The 22,113-nt window shown below is 39.5% G+C and overlaps 1 protein-coding gene across 1 annotated transcript in view; it reads left to right on the forward strand.

Annotated features, from left to right (window-relative positions):
• The window catches only part of PER3 (period circadian regulator 3), a 40,311-nt gene extending 20,979 nt beyond the window's left edge, over positions 1-19,332 (forward strand). The window contains exons 14-22 of the mRNA XM_044671251.1: positions 11,176-11,311; positions 12,227-12,351; positions 13,099-13,245; positions 14,662-14,913; positions 15,257-15,984; positions 17,027-17,216; positions 17,701-17,875; positions 18,248-18,398; positions 18,955-19,332. Of these exons, the coding sequence (XP_044527186.1) occupies positions 11,176-11,311; positions 12,227-12,351; positions 13,099-13,245; positions 14,662-14,913; positions 15,257-15,984; positions 17,027-17,216; positions 17,701-17,875; positions 18,248-18,398; positions 18,955-19,089 (2,039 nt within the window). The 3' untranslated portion in view covers positions 19,090-19,332. The remainder of the gene's footprint in view (positions 1-11,175; positions 11,312-12,226; positions 12,352-13,098; positions 13,246-14,661; positions 14,914-15,256; positions 15,985-17,026; positions 17,217-17,700; positions 17,876-18,247; positions 18,399-18,954) is intronic.
• The last annotated feature ends 2,781 nt before the right edge of the window (positions 19,333-22,113 follow it).

The following is a 22,113-nucleotide window of genomic DNA, read 5'->3' on the forward strand; positions in this document are numbered from 1 at the left end:
ATAGTTTAATATCTGGTACTGCTAGGCCATCTTCCTTCATGGGTTTTTTCATTATTTCCCTTAATATTCTTGATCTTTTGTTCTTCCAAATGAACTTCGTTATAGTTTTTTCTAATTCAGTAAAAAAGTTTTTTGGTAGTTTCATAGGTATGGCACTAAATAGGTAAATTAATTTGGGTAGAATGGTCATTTTTATTATGTTAGCTCGTCCTACCCATGAGCAGTCAATGTTTTTCCAATTGTTTAGATCTAGTTTTAATTTTTTGGAAAGTGTTTTGTAGTTGTGTTTGTTTAATTCCTGTGTTTGTTTTGGTAGATAGATTCCTAAGTATTTTATATTGTCTAGGGTGATTTTAAATGGTGTTTCTCTTTCTACCTCTTGCTGCTATGATGTGTTGGAAATACATAGAAATGCTGATGATTTATGTGCATTTATTTTGTATCCTGCAACTTTGCTAAAGTTGTTGATTATTTCTATTAGCTTTTTAGTTGATTCTCTAGGATTTTTTAAGTAGACCATCATATCATCTGCAAAGAGTGATAGCTTAGTCTCCTTATTGCCCATTTTAATACCTTTGATTTCTTTTTCTTCTCTAATTGCTACTCTAGTGTTTCTAGTACAGTGTTAAATAATAGAGGTGATAGTGGGCATCCTTGTTTCACTCTTGATCTTATTGGGAAGGCTTCTAATTTATCCCCATTGCATATGATGCTTGTTGATGGTTTTAGATATATACTGTTTATTATTTTTAGAAAAGGTCCTTCTATTCCTATACTTTCCGGTGTTTTCAATAGGAATGGGTGTTGTATTTTGTCAAAGGCTTTTTCTGCATCTATTGAGATAATCATGTGGTTTTTGTTGGTTTACTTGTTGATATGGTCAATTATGTGAATGGTTTTCCTAATATTGAACCATTCTTGCATTCCTGGTATAAATCCCACCTTATCATAATGAATAACCCTCATGATCACTTGCTGGAGTCGTTTTGCTATTGGTCTGTAGTTTTATTTCTCTGTTTTTGATCTACCTGGCTTTGGGAACAGTGCCATATTTGTATCATAAAAGGAATTTGGTAGAACTCCTTCTTTGCTTATTATGTCAAATAGTTTGTATAGTATTGGAATTAGTTGTTCTTTGAAGGTTTCATAGAATTCATTTGTGAATCCATTTGGTCCTGGGGATTTTTTCTTAGGGAGTTCTTTGATGGCTTGTTCAATTTCTTTTTCTGAGATGGGATTATTTAAGTATTCTATTTCTTCTACTGTTAATTTAGGCAATTTATATTTTTGTAAATATTCGTCCATATCTCCTAAATTGTTGTATTTATTGGCATATATTTGGGCAAAATAGTTTTTAATGATTGCCTTGATTTCCTCTTCATTAGACGTGAGGTTTCCCTTTTCATCTTTGATCCTGATGATTTGGTTTTCTTCTTTCCTTTTTTTAATTAGTTTGACCAGTACTTTGTCAATTTTGTTTGTTTTTTCAAAGTACCAGCTTCTAGTCTTATTTATTAATTCAATAGTTCTTTTACTTTCAATTTTATTAATTTCCCCTTTAATCTTTGTAATCTCTAATTTAGTTTTCATCTGGGGATTTTTAATTTGTTCCCTTTCTAGTTTTTTAATTTGCATGCCCAGTTCATTGATCTTTGCCCTCTCTAATTTGTTAATATATGCACTCAAGGATATAAATTTCCCCCTGAGTACTGCCTTAGCTGCATCCCACAGAGTTTGGTAGGATGTCTCATCATTGTCATTCCTCTTCAATGAAATTATTCATTGTTTCTATGTTTTCTTCTTTAACTAACTGGTTTTGGAGAATCATATTATTTAATTTCCAATTAGTTTTTTGTTTGCCTGTCCATGTGCCCTTACTAATTATTATTTTTATTGCATTATGTTCTGAGAGGGTTACATTTATTATTTCTGCCCTTTTGCATTTGTTTGCAATGTTTCTATGCCCTATTACATGGCCAGTCTTTGAATGTACCATGTGCAGCTGAAAAAAAGGTGTATTCCTTTTTGTCCCCATTTATTTTTCTCCACATATCTATTAAATCTAATTTTTCTAGGATTTCATTCACCTCTCTTATCTCTTTCTTATTTATTTTTTGGTTTGATTTATCTAGATCTGAAAGAGAAATATTTAGATCTCCCACTAGTATGGTTTTACTATCTATTTCCTTCTTGAGCTCAGCCAGTTTCTCCTTTAGGAATTTGGATGCTATACCATTTGGTGCATACGTGTTGGATACTGTTATTTCCTCATTGTGTATACTGCTTTTTATCAGGATATAATAATATCCTTCCCTGTCTCTTTTAATCATATCTATTTTTACTTTGGCTTTGTCAGAAATCATGATCGCCACTCCTGCCTTTTTTTTTCTCATTTGAAGCCCAAAAGATTTTGCTCCAGCCCTTGACCTTAAACCTGTGTATGTCCACCCACCTCATATGTGTTTTTTTTGTAGACAACATATGGTAGGATTTTGGTTTCTAATCCACTCTGCTATTTGCTTCCGTTTTATGGGAGAGTTCATTCCATTCACATTCAGAGTTATAATTATCAGTTGTGTATTCCCTAACATTTTGGTATCCTCTCCTAGTTCTACCCCTTCTTCTTACACTATTTCCTTTTAAACCAGTGATTTGTTTTAGACCAGTCCCCCTTGTCTCCTCCCTTGATTTACTTCCCTTTCTACCCCCTCCCTTATTATTCCCCTCTTTTTATTTTTTAAGGCCTAATGAATCCCCTCCCCCCTCTCCTCCCCTCCCTTTTTTGACCTCCCCACTCCCCTGCTCCCCTTGGTTAATCCCTTCTGACTTTCTCAGTAGGATTAGATAGAATTCTATATCCCAATGGATATAGCTACTCTTCCCTCTCAGAATTAATTCTGCTGAGAGTAAGGTTTAAATAGTACCTCTTAATGCTCTCTTCCTCTCCTTCTCATAATAGTATTCACCCCCTCACCTTCCCATGCTCTCTTTGTGTGGTATAGAATATCCTATTTTTCTTATTCAAGTTTCTCTTGGGGCCATCTACTATTCACCCCCCCTTTTTTTTCCCCACCCCGTCTCATCTTAGACCATTTAGTGCTCCAACCTCTCCCTAGAAGAATAATTTTTCTAATTACTATAATAGTGAATACAGTTTTTGAAAATTACACATAACATTTCTCCATATAGGAATACAAATAATTTGATCTTATTAAAGCCCTTTAAGAGGTAAATTTAAAAATAAGAGTTTTCTTTCTTTCCCCTCTATTTCTTATTTACCTTTTCATGTTTCTCTTGGTTTTGTGGTTGGATATTGAACTTTCCATTTAGTCCTGGTCTTTTCTGTGCAAATATTTGGAAATCTTCTTATTGAATGCCCATACTTTCCCCTAGAAGTATATAGTCAGTTTTGATGGGTAGGTGATCCTTGGTTGTATACCCAGTTCTCTTGCCTTTCTGAATATCATGTTCCAAGCCTTGAAGTCTTTTAATGTGGAGGCTGCCAGATCCTGTGTGATCCTGATTGGTGCTCCTTGGTATTTGAATCGTCTCTTTATGGCTTCTTGAAATATTTTTTTCTTTTACTTGGAAGCTCTTGAATTTGCCTATTATATTCCTGGGGGTTGTCTTTTCAGGATTTAGTGTAGAGGGTGATCTATGGATCCTTTCAATGTCTATATTGCCCTCTTGTTGTAGAACTTCAAGGCAGTTTTGCTGAATAATTTCTTTTAGTATGGAGTCCAAATTTCTATTAATTTCTGCTTTTTCAGGAAGACCAGTGATTCTCAAATTGTCTCTTCTAGACCTGTTTTCTTGGTCTATTAACTTCTCATTGAGATATTTCATGTTTCCTTCTATTTTGTCAGTCTTTTGACTTCGCTTTATTAATTCTTGTTGTCTTGAGAGATCATTGGCTTCTAATTGCCCAATTCTAGCCTTTAGAGACTGGTTTTTGGCTAAAATCTTTTGGTTTTCCTTTTCAATCTAGTCTATCTGGTTCTTCAAGGCTTCCAGCTGGTCATTTCTGGTCTTCAATTTGCTTATCAATTCATCTTATTTCTGAGCCTCACTTTCCAATTGTGAAATTCTGCCTTTTAAACTGTTATTTTCTTGCCAGATCTCTTCCATCTTTCTCATCATCTCAGATTTGAACTCTTCAAGATCTCGTGACCCATTTTCATTTTTTTGGGAAGGTTTGGATGTCTTTAATTGTTTGTCCTCCCCTGTTTTCTGGGGTTTTTTCTGTGTAGAAGTTATCAAGTGTTAGAGTTTTTTTCTTTGTCTTCTTGTTTATTTCTTGGGCTTTGCTTGGCATCATTGTGCTTTTATCCAGAAGTCTGAGTAAGGCAATCTGATTCTCTTTGTATGGAATTTGGGAGCAGTTTTTGCCTGAGGCTACTTTGTGAGTCTCCTGTTTTCTCTAGGGACCCTCATGGGGTGTCTGGTCTAGCTGTTTTTAGGGTTGAGCCCCTGTGTTCCTAGCCAGCTGCCCAGAGCCCAGAACTTGGCCCACATTTGCTCCTCTACCTGGGGTTTTCCCCTGAGTCTGAGTGTGCTGGGTGTTGCTGCTGTGTAAATAGAAATTAGCTCTATCCCATAAATAGTCAAAAAAATCTACTCAACCCAGGCGTGCTAATGATGTCACTCCCACCTCCCTTAGTGGGGAGGGGAGACGAGTTACCCACACGTGACAATAAGTAACAAATCAAGAATAAGGGACTGCCCTTTGGGCAGTCCAAATCAATGTAGAAACTGCCATTTGTCCATTTGAATTAGAGGTGGACCACAGGAAGTGATGAAAGACACATTCTCTTTAAGTAAGTGAGGGAACTTCCTGTGGGGGCAGTTGCCGTCTGGAACTAGAGGAAGAAGCATCTCCTGAGACCACAGACAGCTTATGCTCTGTATTGTCACGTGGGTAAGTTAGGCTGGCTTCCTTGGCCTAGCTGGGCCAATTCTAAACTCTGCCTATCCGGCTGTTGGGCCTTGCGGCTTACAACTTCATTTATTTAGGCTTCTAACCTCCCTCTTCTCTTTATCCCTACTTACCTTCCTGATTGTAAATAAACTCTTCAACCCGATGCTGACTTGGGTCTGATTAAATTACGGAATCAACCTGAATTGTTGATTCCTGGCGGCCACATAATTTTAATATATAGCTATAATAACTAAATTTTAATTCTTACACTGCTGCCTCTCTCAGCCCCACTCCCGTGTCCAAGGTCTGAGTTTTCCAGCCACCTGGGGTCTCAGGTCTTGCTGCTCCCGGGGGCAAACTCCTAGTGGAGGCAGCCAGTTAGCTGCCAAGGGGCTAGATTTTGCACCCCCACTGGCTCTAACTCTGGAGCGCAGCCACTGCCTCTGGTACTGTGGGTGGGGTGGGGGAGGTGGGGGAGGGTTCATCCGCTCGTGTTTTGATGGGAGCTATTTCCCCCCCTTATGGTGTGGAAGTGCCCAAATCCCATGTACCTTTGATACTGCACCCTATTGTGGGGTCCCTTCTTTCATCTGGCTTTGTTTTTTTGTCCTTTGGAGGTACTCTATATCCATTGGTAAGGAAAGTCACCCTGCCTCTACTCTGCCGCCATCTTAACCCGGACCTGAAAGACACTTTTTGAAATGAAATGAAAGCATTGTCTTTGGTAGCATTTTGTATGGCACATAAACTTTCATTTAGAAATGGCAGGAGCAGAGTTAATTCTCTTTTTACTGGCACAATAATAGCAAGAGTTAACATCTAAAGAGGGCAGTTAGGTAGTGCCATAGTGCATAAAGCCCTGAGCCTGGAGTCAGGAAGGCTCATCTTCTTGAGTTCAAATTTATCCTTAGACACATACTATAGCTGTGAGAGTCTGGCAAGTCACTTAACCCTATTGTCCTCAGTTTCCTTATCTGTGAAAGAAATTGGAGGAGAAAATGACAAACCATCCTAGTATCTCTGCAAAGAAAATCTTGAATGGGGTCATGAAGAGTCAGGCATGACTAAAAACTGCCTGCACTTAGTGCCCAAAGGCTGGCAAAGCACTTTACACTGATTAATTGTTGAGTGAGTTCTGACAACCCAGATAGCAATACCAGCTCACTTTTTGTCAGGACATGATATATATAAGAGGCTTTGTTCCTTTGGGTAGCTAGTTAATGAAGAAAACTTTTTTTCCATGGTTTCATGATTCATGTTCTTGCTCTCTCCCCTGACCCCACCAGTAGCCGATGCACATTTCCACTGGTTTTTTCCTGTGTCATCAATCAAGACCTATTTCCATATTATTGATAATTATTCTAGCGTGGTCATTAAGAGTCTACATCCAAATTGTGTTCACATCAACCCATGTGTTCAAGCAGTTGTTTTTCTTCTGTGTTTCCACTCCTGTAGTTCTTCCTCTGAATGTGGGTAGTGTTGATCCAGCCATACCATTGCTGGGTTTGTACCCCAAAGAGATCATAGGGGGAAAGATAGGTGCAAAAATATTTATAGCCACGCTCTTTGTGGTGGCAAAAAAACTGGAAAACAAGGGTATGCCTGTCAATTGGGGAATGGCTGAACAAATTGTGGTATCTGCTGGTGATGGAATACTATTGTGCTCAAAGGAATAATGAATTGGAGAAGTCCATGTGAACTGGAATGGCCTCAAGGAACTGATGCAGAGTAAAAGGAGCAGAACCAGGAGAACATTATACACAGAGATTGATACACTGTGGTAAAATCGAATGTAATGGACTTCTGTACTACCAGCAATGCAATGTCCCAGGACGATTTTGAGGGATTTATAGTTAATGATAATAGCACTGCTTCCTCTAGGACTATCCCATTATATTCATTTGCATGAGCACTCTGGCCTAGACTATTTGTTTTAGGAGGTGAATTGAAGTTTTGGTGTTTGTTTTTTTTTTTAAGTCTCAAGGATATAGTGGGCAAAAAACCTTCTTTATCTTTTGACTCTTTTTTTCTTTTTAAACTCTTACCTTCTATTTTAGAACCAATACTAAGTATCAGTTCCAAGGCAAAAGAGCAGTAAGGGCTAGGCAGTGGGGATGAAGTGATTTGCCCAGGGTCACACAGGTAGGACGTGTCTAAGGGCAGATTTAAGGCCAGATCATTCTAACTCCGGGCCTGGTATTCTATCCGGGTTTTTTGCCCCTTGTCACTTAAGGCAATATATCTCCAGTAGTACTATCTAGTTTGCTTTCTGACTATATTCTGTCAAGTTTTTCCCCTATAATCTATCTCTTGGGTTCCTTGGATAAAGAGACATTTCTCAGTTGCAGCTCTTCTATGCATTTAAAATTTACCAAGTAGTTTTTCTCCTTATACACTTATTAGCATCTGTGTCTCAGCCTTATTTCTCACCAAGGACCATTGATTCTCTTCACCTAGACCAGCACTGGCAAACCTTTTCTGAGTTCAAGTGCCCAGAGGGCAAATTCAAGATGTCTGTGAGCTCCCCATGGGAAAGAGCTGAGGGAGAAAGTGCTTGCTTTGGGTGGCTGGACAGAGGGGTGGGGCATGCAAAAAATGTGTTCAGGCACTGGGAAGAGGGGAAACAGAGCAGCTCCCCAATTGCTGGCTCTGCATGTGTGCCACGTCTTCACCAGCACTGACCTAGACTCACCTTTGTGATCTTAGTCCAACCCCACTCTCCTGTATCTCTTATAAACTATTTCTCACCACCTGAGAGAGTTAGCTTCTCTTGATTATTATTCATTTAATTCAACAAACATTTTCCAAATGTCAGTTATTGGCAGAACTTGGTATTAGACTGGGTAGTAGGGGAGATACAAAGACAAAGATTTGTCAGGACACATTCCTTATCCTCATGTAACTTATGGACTAGGAGAATATGCTATTGAACCTAACTAATATGATCACCTTTTTCTCCTTATTGCAAACCTCAGGCTAACTCTTCTCTCTTTTTAAAAAAATTTTCAACTTTAATAACAAATTTCCACATGAGTTTTCTGAAGTTATATAATACAAGTTGTCTCCCTTCTTCCCTCCCATCTCCTGGAGCTGGCAAGCAATTCAATGGATTATATATGTATTATCATGCAAAACATGTTTCCATATTATTCATTTTTGTAAGCGAATAATCTTATAAAACCAAAACTCTAAAACATATACTTAAATTAACAAGTGATGATTTATATATGCTTCCATCTGCATTCTTACTCCCAACAGTTCTTTCTCTGAAGGTGGATAGCATTCTTTTTCATAAGTCCTTCAGAATTGTTCTGGATCTTTGTGTTGCTATTAGTAGCAAAGTCTATCACATTTGATCATTACACAATATCACAGCAAGTTACTTTATATATAACATTCTCCTGGTTCTGCTTATTTCACTCTGCATCAGTTCATGTAGATCTTTCTATCTCTTTCTGACATCATCCTGTTCATCACAATAGTTTTCCAATACTGTCATATACCACATTTTGTTCAGCCATTCCCCAATTGAGGGGGACATCCCTTTAGTTTCCCACTTTTTGTCATCACAAAGCAAGCAGCTATGAGTATTTTTGTATAGACAGGTTCTTTCCCTTTTTAAAAAAATCTCTTTGGGGTACAGACTTAGTAGTGGTATTACTGGATCAAAAGGAATGTATTGTTTTATAGTCCTTTGGACATGATTCCAAATTGCACTCCAGATTAATTGGATCAGTTCACAACTCTCCCAGCAATGCATTAGTGTCCCAATTTTGCCACATCCCCTCCAACATTTATCATTTTCCTTTACTGTCATTTTGGCCAATCTCATAGGTGTGAGGTGTTACCTCAGAGTTGTTTTAATTTTCATTTCTCTAATCAAGAGTGATTTAGGACATTTTTTCATATGATTATTGATAACTTTGATTTCTTCATCTGAAACTCACCTGTTCATATCCTTTGACCATTTATAAATTGGAGAATGACTTGGATTCTTATAAATTTGACTTAGTTCTTTATATATTTGAGAAATAAGATCTTTATCAGGGAAATTCGTTATAATAATTTTTCCCAGTTTGTTGTTTCCCTTCTAATCTTGGTTGCATTGGTTTTGTTTTGTATAAAGCCTTTTTAATTTAATATAATCAAAATTATTCCTTTTACAACTTGTAATGTTCTCTTTCTCATGTTTGGTCATAAATTCTTTCATTCTGCATAGATCTGACAGGTATACTATTCTGTGTTCCTCTAATCTACTTATAATATCATTCTTCATATTTAAATATACAATGATCCCTCATCTGCCGCAGGAGTTACATTCCAGAGAGCCCTGTGATAGGTGAAAATCCACGAAGTAGTGGCGTTATAGTTATTTTATTATTTATATTTATATATATTTTAATGCTTTATAAACCCTTCCCACCTTCCTATAAACCTTTTCAACACTCTTATAAACACTCAGCCAATTAGCGCCCAGAATATAGAACACACTGCTGTGGTTGGTTGCCTTTCATTTCATCATCCAATACAGAAATGTCCACTTTGCGCTCTGCTGTGTACAATCTCACATTGACAAACTTGTGCAAAAGTATGGTATTCATCTGCAACATCCTTTGATATAGCAAGAATTAGCTTTTTTTTTTTTTAAGTACAGTGAAGCTGCAATAAGTGAACCGTGTTATAGTGAGGAACGACTGTATATCCATTTTTACCTTATCTTGGTAAGGTGTAAGATATTGATCTAAATCTAATTTTTGCCATACTGTTTTCTAATTTTTCCCAGCAATTTTTGTCAAATAATGAGTTCTTATCCCAAAAACTAGGATTTGTGGGGTTTATCAAACATTAGATTGCAGAGGTCATTTACCCCTAATCTATTCCATTGATCTACCCTTCTATTTCTCAGATCATTTTGATGATTACTGCTTTATGGTATAGTTTAAGATCTGGTACTGCTAGGCCACCATCCTTAACATTTTCTTCATTAGTTTCCTTGATATTCTTGATCTTTTGTTCTTCCAGATAAATTTTGTTATTATTTTTTCTAGTTCTATAAAATAGTTTTTTGATAACTCGATTAGTTTGGCACTGAATAAGTAAATTAATTTATGTAGAGTCGTCACTTTTATTATATTAGGTTGGACTTCCCATGAGCAATTAATGTTTTTCTAATTGTTTAGATCTAACTTTATGTTTAAAGTGTTTTATAATTTTTTATATAATTCCTGTATTTGTCTTGGCTAATAGATTCCCAGGAATTTTATGTTGTATAAAGTGATTTTAAATGGAGTTCCTCTTTCTAACTCTTGCTGCTGAGCTTTTTTTGAAATATATAGAAATAAAAATGCTAATGATTTGCATGGTTTTATTTTATATCCTGCAGTTTTGCTAAAGTTATTAATTATTTCAATTAGGTTTGAAGATTACTTTCTAGGTTCTCTAATTACCATCACATCATCCACAAATAGTGATAGTTTAGTTTCCTTAATGCCTAGCTTTAATTTCTTCGATTTCTTTGTCTAATTGCTAAAGCTAGCATTTCTAGTACAATATCAAATAATAGTGGTGATAATGGGCATTCTTGCTTCACTCTTAATCTTATTGAGGATTGTAGATGATATTTGCTGATGGTTTTAATTAAATACTATGTATTATTTTTTAAAAAGACCCTTTTATGCCTATGCTCTCTGTTGTTTTTAACAGGAATGGGTGTTATATATTGTCAAAGACCTTTTTTGCATCTATTGAGATAATCATGGGATTTCTGTTAGCTTGATAACTGATATGGTCAATTATGCAAATAGTTTTCCTAATATTAAACCAGCCTTGCTTTCCTGATATAAATCCCACCTGGTTATAGTGAATAATCCTTGTGATATATTGCTATAGGCAACACTTTTTCTTTTTTTTTTCTTAATTGCTTCATCTTCATCCCATAGAACATTGGAAGCAAAAGGACATTTCCTCATTTGACTGGATAAAACTCAGGGTCTTATTCTGTTAGCCAGCCCAGCAGCATCCCTCCTACCTGTCAGAGCCACTGACTGTTTTCATCAGGACCAGGCTGCTCTGGTCATCTGGTTATAGCCAGGCAGCTATTGAGAACAAAAGCTACTGCATGCTTTGGTTATTCAATTTCTCTGAGAGGTTTAGACTCTGTCCTAACACAGGAATCAAAGAATGAAAATATCTGAAATGAAAATAACTTGAAAAAAAGCTGAAATATCCTTTGGAAATCCCTGTTTTTTCTTTTCTAGGCAACAAAAAGCCTTCCCATCCTTCATCTCAGGAACTGAGAAATAGTAGTTTGGGCACTGACTCTTGCGATGATTTAAGAAAAGATCAGCATATTCCATCATATCAACAGATCAATTGTGTGGACAGTATTATCAGGTGAGGAATAAAAGTAAAAATAAGTGACAATTTTAGGCTCCATACATCCTAAACATATTCTGCCTTAATTTTATTATCAACCACTATCTGCTTTGAAGGCTCCTTGATAAATGCCAGAGGAATCTAAAGTAGCTTAAGACAAGATTCAACTCAGTTTGACTTAGTTTGGGAAAATGAGACAAACATGAAAAATTAAACAATCTAAAATTAAAGTGATCAGTCAGGGTAATGATAAGAGATGGAAGCAGCATCTGGTCACATCAAGATGTCTGGTCATGTCTAGGGCTGTATTGATTATTGCCCCATTCCCTGAAGGACTAGAGCTCATGTTATACTGGTGGTAGTCAGGGAAGACAATGAAAAAATATATTCCTTGCTGTGACTTATAATGAAATAAATGAGAGTTCTGTGGTGGCATTTTTCCATGCACAAAGTTTTTTAAACAAAATGAGAGAGTTCTGTGGTGAACAGTGGGAGGCCCTTCTAGGTAGGGTGGCTGGGAGGACTGTCTGCAGAAAGAATGGCAGGTGTGGTTGGGAGAAAGGACAATTTATCAGAGTTGTGGGGGGACACAAGGGTGCACTGGATTTTTGAACTCTGCCATATGTTAAGGAATCTTTATTATTTTTCACTTTTTGGTAGTTCTTCCATAGTAGGAAAAAGTGCTTCATGGTGGGGATCCTGTTGGTATCTCATAGATGATTATCTCATTTGGGGAAAAGTATTAATTCTACTGCTGTGGAGAAATCAACTCTTCAGTTTAGAACAACAATAGACCATCTGCACAAAAAATATTAATGATATATCCACAGGGATCTGAAGAGTTTAGATTTTGGAATGGTGTATTGAGTGTGTGTATATTATGGATGTGTGTCCACACATATGGTAAGAGGATGTGGCATGCTCCCAATGCAGGTATCTGGAGAGCTACAACATCCCTGCCTTGAAGAGGAAGTGCATCTCCTGCACCAATACAACTTCCTCTTCCTCTGAAGAAGACCACATCAGTCAGAGACCAGCTGGGGCCCAGGCACTAGAATGTAAGGAGAATCCCATTTTTATCTAGAATGGAAATAGTTGTGATAGTAAATGGGTTTCAGTTTTACAGATTCACAATAATCCCAGTTTCACCTAGCTTTCATTTTCATTCTGGGAAAGAGTTGGCCTTGGAGAGTTATAAGTTAAGGCTGATATCTATAGATGACACAAGTATAATGGATAGAGTCCTGGGAATAGAGTTGAGAAGATCTGGGTTCAGAGCCCAGCTAGGCCATGGACCTCAGGAGATACTGTTTAGTATCTACCTACTGAGTCTGGGAGATTAGAGAGTTCCCCATGCCAAAGAAGTCATAGGTACTTTGTGTACTAAATCCACTTTTTTCCTTTACTCGCTTCCTAATTCCCTTGCACTCTGGCTTATCGTCTGTGCTGATGGTTCTCAAGTCTACCTTTGTTGCCCCAGACCCTCTGCTGACCTCTAGTCTCATCTCTAGCTGCCTTTCAGACATCTCACACTGGATGTCCACTAGACATTGAAAACTCAACAAGTTCAAAACTGAATTTAGGATGCTTCTCCCCCAAACCTCTACTATGGAGGGCGGCAGCCTCCTTCAGTCCCTTGGTCATCCTGGACTCCCCATGCTCTTACCCCCCATCTCACCCAAACTGTTGCCAAGGCCTGTCGGTTTTACCTCTGCAGCGTCTCTGAGGTGCACAGGGCAGTTGTTCAGTGCCTGCAGGGGGGCTGACAGGTGGTGTTCTCACCAGTGTTTCTTTGATTTCACTAGCCATTCCCCAGATCCCGGTCCTGGCCACACCTGCAAGGGCTGATGATGAGGAGTTGGTGCTCTCCCCCAAGGCCATGAGTGTGCTCTCTGCCACAAGCCAGTGCAGCTACCGGAGCACCCTGGTGCACGTTCCCCACCCAGAATCAGGTAGGGAGTAAGGGGTGTGCCTTTGGGCAGGAATCTCAAATTGCTACCCTCACGCACTAAAGTTGCCTTTGTTTTCATCCTGCAGACCACTGGGCTATAAGGATCTTTAACTGTCCTTGATTTTTAAGGTCTTGGGGGGGAGCATGAGTATTCATTTTAACTGGTTTTTTGGGTCCTCTTATTGATGGGGCTGGTTTGAGTTGCTGTTAACACTGACCTTTAAAGAAAAGGTCAAATTGAGCCCCTTAGCCAAACAACATAAAATTCATTTTGTTAGGACAATAGAATATTGGTTGTGTATAGAAGAAATGGAAAAGCCACTCCTCCTTTGACAATAAGAGTGTTTATCGGAGGAATAATTTTCTAACTGATCCTTTCTCTTCCTGTTTCCCTTTTGGGCTTTTTTACTGTTTGTGTTTATTGGAGAATGGTCTGAGAATGGGGAAAAAATAATAATTTGGTTGGAGAGGCTATTGAGGCTAATGACTAAAATGAAGGTTCTGGATTGTCTGGAGATTTCATTTACTTTTTTGCCTGGCCTAACTCGTATGCACTGCATCCAGGGTAATGTTAAGTGAGGGAGGGATGTGAAGGGACGTTCAGATTGCCAAGGCAGGCCATAGTTGTTATCTAGTGCCCAAGGGTAACCAGTGCAGGCTGGTGGAATGAAACTCAGATCCACTATATCTCACCAAAGTGCTGGGAAGAAAGGACTCCTTAAACCTGACAGCACTGTCCACAGAAGAGTGGGATCTGTTGGGATGCTCACTTACAGTGTGGTTGTGATAAGCTGGGAGAGCCAGCCTGGTCCCCTCTGCTGGCACAGCCAGGCCCATATTTCCATTTTCCTTCTTTCCCTGTTTCCAGGTCAATGACTACAAATAACCCCGGCTTCAAACTTATTATTTCATCTCAAAAATGTTAGATGTAATACTGTTTTAAACTCTTACTCTCAATGTTTTTGAACCTTCGTAATAACATCTAAATTATTTGAGTATGAGACGAATTTCACCATTTTTTATTTTGACATTTTTATTCAGCACACATTTAGCATGAGGGCATATCATTAACTGTACTTGATGGATATTATCACAAATTATTATGTTGCCACATTCCTGTGTTTCTGTATGTCTTGGCAGTGTTCACATTTTGTACAGATGTGTATTTTGTAAAATTAGTATTCACACAGATTAAAGAGCTCAACCATAAACAGTGTCAGAAAGAAAAATGACATTTTTTAAAAACATTTTTTTAGAAATAGTTTTCCTAGTTTTATATCCTCGTGGTTGCATCAGAGTAGTCTGTAATAATGTATTCTATGCCTCTGAAAGAATGCATTTAAGTCTCTATAAGAGAGTCACCATCTCGGTAAAGAATTTAATGAAACTAATGCCTCCTTTTTCTTCCTCTTGACAGAGGTAACTGCTGGAGATGATGTTACTGCAGGAAATGAGCAGGCTGAGGCCCGGAGTTTGAGTCTCCAGACTTTCCCTGTGGCCCCAGAGGAGTTTAAGCAAGTAGGACTCACAAAGGCAGTTCTCTCTGCTCATACACAAAAGGAAGAGAAGAACTATGTGGACAGATTTAGAGAAAAGATCCTATCTTCTCCATATTGCTCCTACCTTCAGCCAGATAGCAAAAGCAAGATGAAATATGCCACCATCCAAGGTACCGATGCTCTTATTTTTACATCTTTCATATTCCTGGTTACACAGCAATGTCATTTACAGTGAGCACAAAGGAATTGTTGGGTGCTGGGGATGACCCTGGGGGCCCAGGCAGATGGAGGCATCAGGCAACAAAACACTTTAGGGGTCCCTTTTCTAGGGGTCTCCTCTTGGCCCTTTATTAGACAGAATTGATTACCTTTTATGCCTCTGGCATAATGCCTTTTCCTCTTGGACTTTGCGTCTGTGGGTTATGTTCTTTGTAAGCATGCCTGGAAGTAGGGCTCTTCTTGGTCTGGTGGGCTGTTCAGAAAAATGCCACCATGTGTGTTGTCATTGTTTAGGGGAAGCTCCTTCAAAGCAGGCCACATCTGCTGGCTATAAAAAGGGAAAACACAAACGCCAGAAGCTCCCAGTGTCATCTTGCAGCAGCGGTTCTCGTGAGAACTTTCCTTCTCCTCTGGGGAAGCCGCCTCCAGGCAGATCACCCTGGTTGCTTTCAGACTTGACCCCTTCTCATCCTTGTGGGTTGTTGCACCCTCCTTTAGCAGGAGTTCCCATGCAGGCCCCTTCCCCAGTCACTGGCTTCCCTGTCTTGCCCTCGTTGTCTTCTCTGAGAACACAGTACACAGCATCCGCACCTGAACTGGGGCCTCAACCTGAACTGCATCCTTCCTACAGGATGCAGCCGCTTCCAGCATTCCCTTCTCCTTATGTGGGTGCTTTTATGACCATTATTTTACACAATTCCCCTCCCTATCCCCAGACATGTCAGCCATTCTCTGTCCCCTGTCCATTCTCATGTGTGCCTGGCTCGTCTGAAATCCCCCCACCGCCCCCACCTCCCTCGTCACCAGCGCTGCCTCCGGAGGACCTTCCAGAGCCACCATCCCCAGCCTCTAGCCCGAGATCGGCTGAAGAATGGGCGCTCCAGAGCGAGCAGGAGCACCCCTTGTTTAGTCATTCCAGGAGCAGCTCCCCCTTACAGCTAAACCTGCTCCAGGAAGAAATGCCGGGAGCTCCCGAGCCTCTGCAGCACACAGGACCAGAGGCAGACCCAGGAGCCCAGCATGTGAGTAACAGTCACTCCTCCCAGCGGGGGCTTCGTGCCGGGCACCCCTGGCGGCCCCGCTGGGCAGGCTGTGCCAGGGGTGGGCCGTGCTTTCTGTCTCAGCCATGGCAGATTGGCTCCTGTTCATTCAGACACTGAAGTGGCTGTTAAAATGGGCCTCTGCCGCTCGCCTGCCCGTGTGAAGTGGGAAGGCCGAGCGCCTCTGACACACGTGCTCTGTGTGCGTGCACAGCCCTGGTGGTTGTGGGAGGGGGCTGCAGGCAGGCCTCGACCTCTCCTCGGGGGGGCATCTCTTAGCAGTCCTCTCGGAACAGGTACCTTCTGCCTGCGTGGCCAGGCCTGCTGGGAGCGTAAGTGGGCCTCGAGAGCCCCAGACCAGTCAGAGCTGGGCAGCTGTGGTGCCAGGAGGCCGGGACAGAGTGAACTGTTCAGCTGCATGTCCTCTGACGGCTCACAAGCGTTACAGGAAGCTCCTTCTTCGCTTTTCCCATGTTTGTAATACAGTCATGTTAACTGATGAAATCTCATCAGAATAAAAAAAAAATCTTTTTTTTTTGCATCCCAATTGTTTAGTTCGCCCAACAAAAGTAATCCATGCATTAAAAGCAAAAATACAGCATGATGTAGTAGTGCCCAGGACGTGGCATCAGAAGACCAGGATTCAAATCCCGTCTTCACCACTTAAAGCCATGTGACCTTGGGCAAGTTACATCACTTCTGAGACTGTTTCCTCATCTAGAAAGTGGGAACAATAATGCTTGCATTGCCAACCCACCTCACAAGCTTAATGTGAGGACCAGACAAGGTCACGCATCAAATGAGCCCTTTGTAAACATGCAGGTGTCTAAATAGAAAGGTGAGTAACTGGGACTGAGGCACAAAGAAATGCTTTGTGCATACAGAGGAACCTTTGCAGCCTTCCCAGGAGCAGGAAGAAAAACTGTCTTTCTGTCAGTCATTTATCCTATTTGCTATAAGAAGCTATTCGATTGTCAGACCAAAAAATGTTAGGATGTGATCTTCTTGTGTCTATTCTTCCTAGCAATCTAAGGCAGGAGATAATAAAGAGAGTCATAATTCAGTGGCCAAGGAGCTCTTCACCCTGTTACTTCAAAAGGACTCTCCTGCTGGGGCTGGTTCTGTGGCATCAGGTAGTGGGTCTGTGAAATCAAACTCCTCAAGCTCTGACGCCAATGGCTCACTCTCCCATGGCACATCTGGTTGTGGCACAGGTAGGAAATTGAAAAGTTTATACTGTGTAAATAGAATTGACTCCCCAAGACTTTCTTACCCAGCATTCTATTTGAGTGCTTTCGCTGCGTGCGAATGCTGCGTGAACGTACGGAGGATAACGTTTTGGTGGCCCCGCCCCGCTCTCTCTTCTTCTCTGAATGCGACTGCAGAAGCTGACTGGGAGCCAGGCAGGAGAATCCACACACATGGTCACACTTAAGTTAGAATATTAGGCTTTGAACTTCTAATTTTTTAAATTTCTTCTACTTAAGTGATTATTAATAAATTTTGTGAAAAATAAGAACTTAGAGTTATTAATTTAAATTTAAATCTTATGATACTATGCTGAAATTATCGGACAAGATCTCCTCAAGGTGGCTATCCCCAGAGAAGGCGATCTGCCAGCTCACCTGGGCCACTTGGCTAAATTAGTCCTTGAGAAATACTTCCAAATTTTTTCTCTTTTTTTTGGGTTTTTCATAGGAAGCAGCGATAGCAGTAAATACTTTGCAAGCAGCGACTATTCCTCTGAAACTTCCCAGAACAGGCAGAAATTAGAGGAAAAAGAAACACCTCACAAATCAGGTAGAGACGCCATCTGGGGAATGATAGAGCAGACCCCCGAGTGTGTCCTGATGACTTATCAGGTCCCAGAGAGGTAAGACAATAAAGAATTCCATTGTCTTAGGGACTTGTGACTATTTATAGTCACATATATAAAAGCAAGAAATAATTTTGTAATGTTATTCGTTTGTTGGTTTTTAAGTATTTTAAAACATACTCTTAATAAGTGTATCAAGTTCATTCTTTGGTAGCCGAGAAGTAATATCCTGGGCCCACAAAGAGTAACTCTCGCTGGTGTGGGATCAGCGTCTTTACTTTATTATAGGATTGGAAGGATTATCAGGGCTTCATTCATATTAAAAAGTTCCATCTGAATGTCCTTAAATTAGAACTGTCCACCTTATTGGAATAGATCCCTTTCCCTATGAAAAGACAAGCAGATGAAAGGTTCGGCACTTTTTTGAAGGGTTAAAGAAGATGTATTGAAAGAGGATCTGGAGAAACTGGAAAGTATGAGGCAGCATCAGCCTCGTTTCACGGATGGACAGAAAGAAGAGTTGGCTGAAGTGCACCCTTGGATTCAAAGCCAGATGGTCCCTCGAGAGATAGACACCCACGTAAGCAGCCCCTGTCATGCATGGGAATAAGGAGGCAGGGAACAGTCCACCAGAGATGGGGAGGAGGTGGCAGAAGCCTCCCACCTGGGAAGCCTTCCCTTGTTCTGTGGGAGCAGCCTGTTTGAGGGAGCCAATCTGGCAGTCAGGCAGGCATTTAAATCTCAGCAGTTTTGGGGAGGAGGGGTGTTTCACATGAACAGGCTTTTTGTATCTGCAGAGAAGTTGTAGCACCTGAATGGATCATTTAGGAGAGTCACTGACAGACATCTCTCTGTTTTTTAAGAAATAGGTGGATACCTGTTTAGGTAGAGCTCTGACTGGAAACGGGCTGGCCTAACATTTTACCGCTCAATGTCTCTAAAAGCCCTTCCCTTCTAAATGGTATCACTTCATTAAGTGGTTTGTTTACATAAATATTAAATTGATTTATAGTCTTAGATAATAACATGGCAAGTTGGTAGGGGAGAAATTCAGTTCTGGGAAAAAAGCTTATTGCCATTTTCACCATAATGGCACGAGCATCTTGTAACTGCCTTGTTCTTTCTCCTTTCTGGAGGGCTGTGTCACATGTGACAACAAACGTTCACCAGGTGTTGGGGCTTTGCCTTATGAGAAGAGTCTGGAAGAAGACATTTGGGTGACTGACCAGGAAGATGTACCTGCACAGCCTTTTCAAGATAGAAAGCTTTGAAGCTTTGGACACTTATGAAGCCTTGCATATCTTCTAAAAATCTTGCCTTTTCAATGACTTTGCATTAACAGTAAATGCTTAGAGCTGTCCAAAAGTTTTCTTCCTCAATTTTTGATAGACTTTTATTTTTTCAAATAGAATGACTTTCCAAATAGAATCTTTTACTCTTAAATTTGAAATATGTTCCTAGTATCTTGAAACCATCAGTTGCATTTGGCTCCCATTTCTGCCATCACAATTCCAAAGAGGTTAGATGATAGCATGTGGATGGCAGAGCATGAGATCAGTCTTGCCCACAGGGGATGCAATAAGGAGTAGAAGGACTCCAGTCAGCCTGGAGCCTTCCCCGCATTCTTCTGGTTGAATTTGGAGCATTTGAAGAGACTGAACTTGGGGACTGGGATATCTGTTCCCTTGAATTCAGTGTATCTAGGCTCCACATTGGACAAGTTACACCTCCATCCCATAGAGGTCCTTCCACCGATGTTTGTGCTTAAGCAAGACATTCAGACTAATTTTGCCTCATTAAGTTAAGTGTCAAAAGTTAAGTCAACATTAGTAACGCCTTAGTAGACATAAATGGACAAGCCTTTTTGTCCTTGTGGGAATATGAACATCAGCATTTTTTTAGATTCCATCCTCTTGAGTTTTAGCATTCCCAGACTTGAGCCACTGTCAGTCTCAACGTTTTTCCCCTTTGGTTCATTTCCATAAGAGTTGGAGGCAGTTTCCCTACCAGCTCTGAGCCTTCCCTCGGCGCCAGAGTCACTTCTTTTTTAGCATTTTAGAACAGCGCAGTGGAAATGAGAAGGTGCGTGGTTTAGAGAAAAACAATGAGGGAGACAGGTGAGCTCTACTTGGAGTACAGAATATGCCCTAAACCAAGATTTCTTAGGCTGCTCCCATCTTAAATATTGTCTGTTTACTTCACATGCTTATTAACTCCCTGGTGCTCTAGAGAATGGTCCTTATTTAGATTTTAAGTGCATGTGTCCTCTGACAACTCAAAAAGTGTGACACCTGGGACAGACTTTCCTCATTGGTTTAGGCCAATAAACAAGGATAAGCTATTGTCCTTTTGTAGGCAAACACTAAATCCTACTGGAAAGTTGTTAATTTTTGGTGAGCCACTGATGGGGAAAATTGACTCTTGTGCCCTTCAAATCTTTTATTAGCAGAGAACTTTTGTTCTACAGTGATGTGGAACTGTGAATGGATGGTTTCTGACACACATTCCATTTGTAAAATTGCATAAATGTTTTCCTATTTTAAAAAAAAGACCATTCTGGGAAGTGTCCATTACTGTGTGATTTCCTTGTGGCAATGAACATATATTTGAACACTGTCAAATACTCATTCCACAGAATGCTGTTTTTTTTATCCAATTATTTTACTTGTTCTAATAGTAATAGGAATCTCTCCCTTTTCATTATTTCCTGGGATCACTTTTATCTAAGTTTGCAGATTTATTTGCCTTAGGATACAGTTTACTGAAAGCTCTGGATGGTATGTATGGTGTGTGTGTGTGTGTGTGTGTGTGTGTGTGTGTGTGTGTGTGTGTGTGTGTGTGTGTGTGTGTGTGTGTGTGTTTTGATCTGAAAGAAGTGTAGCATCAGATGTAGGAGTGTGTATATATATATATATATATGTATATATATATATGTGTATATATATATACACACACACACACATATATATTTACAACCATTTATATATAAATGATCACATTTTGATAACTTCAGTGTTAGGTTAGATAGTATTTTTAGATTTTTTTTATCTCTGTGAAATTACTACTGCTGAAAGTAAAGGGTGTGTTGGTTCAGTAGTGATGTAGTTACTGCCCCCCAAGGGGGCTCCACCCAATCTAGAGCTTTTGCTTGGTGTTTTTATGAATTTGTTACATGCTCACCTACAGAAATTTGTTTGAAAATATGTATTGTCTCTTTCAATGTTTACACAGATGTTGCTGCTCCAGCAGTTTTTTCCTTGGATGTGTTGTGAGAATTTCTTTTAAAAAAAGAAAATAAAATGTTATGTATATGAAATGATTCTATGGCAAAGATGAGGCTTGGTTATAAATCGCAAGGCAAATCAGAATTTGAATTTTTTTTTAATTTTTCAACTGAATTTGTAATTAGCTTTGTGTGAATTTATTTGTTTTTACTATATATGAATATTCTGACCAGGTGTCTTGGTTTTTTTTTTTAAGTAAAAATAAATAAAACCAGCAGTGAACCTATTTTGAAGACTTCATAAAATTTCTTTCACCGACACTGAGCACATCTTTAAACAATGAGATTTCGTAGGGTGTAAGTATTTTGTACATTGAAAATGATAGAAGTATTTCATCCTCTCTTAAAATATGGCCTAGGTTCCAGGAAGTACTTCGTTGTCTTTTTGGTACCAACATAATGGCCCATCAGATTTATGAAATTTACCTAGTATAGGTTTATTAGAACTCCAAGTAATTTGGTCAGTAATCTGAAAATGCCCAGATTTAAACTCCTCAAAATGTGGGATTCTCAGTGTTTAGCTGAATATAACTCCCAACTCCACAAATGGCCCCAAAGGAGAGAGAGCTTAGAATAGTCTTGAATCAAAACCCTACCTGAGGTCTTTTGAGCCTTTTGGCATCTTGGATGGAAATCTAGTTCCATGATACCAAACTGATACAGAACTTGTAGAGGCTCTGGGTCAAGTCAATTGAATTGTTTAAAAAAAAAAATAAAACAGCCAATATAGTCAAATTTGCCAATGAAGTGTTTCGAAGCATTCAGTATTGGTGTGGGCCCTGTTTACCTGTAATTACATTTTTTTTTGGTTAGCAAGTTTTCTCTAGCAACCATCCAAGCTCTTGAATCTGAATCATTTTTCATTGCTGTCACCTTTATAAATCAACAAGACTTCAGTGGAAGGGACACACAATACATACATTTTTAAAGAAAACATACTCACCTAATTACTTGCAAAACAGAGGATTTATTTTTAAATAATAATAAAAATGATTTACTTGGGGGTTTTAAA

This window comes from Gracilinanus agilis, chromosome 3 (genome assembly GCF_016433145.1).
Source record: "Gracilinanus agilis isolate LMUSP501 chromosome 3, AgileGrace, whole genome shotgun sequence".
Taxonomy (NCBI): Eukaryota; Metazoa; Chordata; class Mammalia; order Didelphimorphia; family Didelphidae; genus Gracilinanus; species Gracilinanus agilis.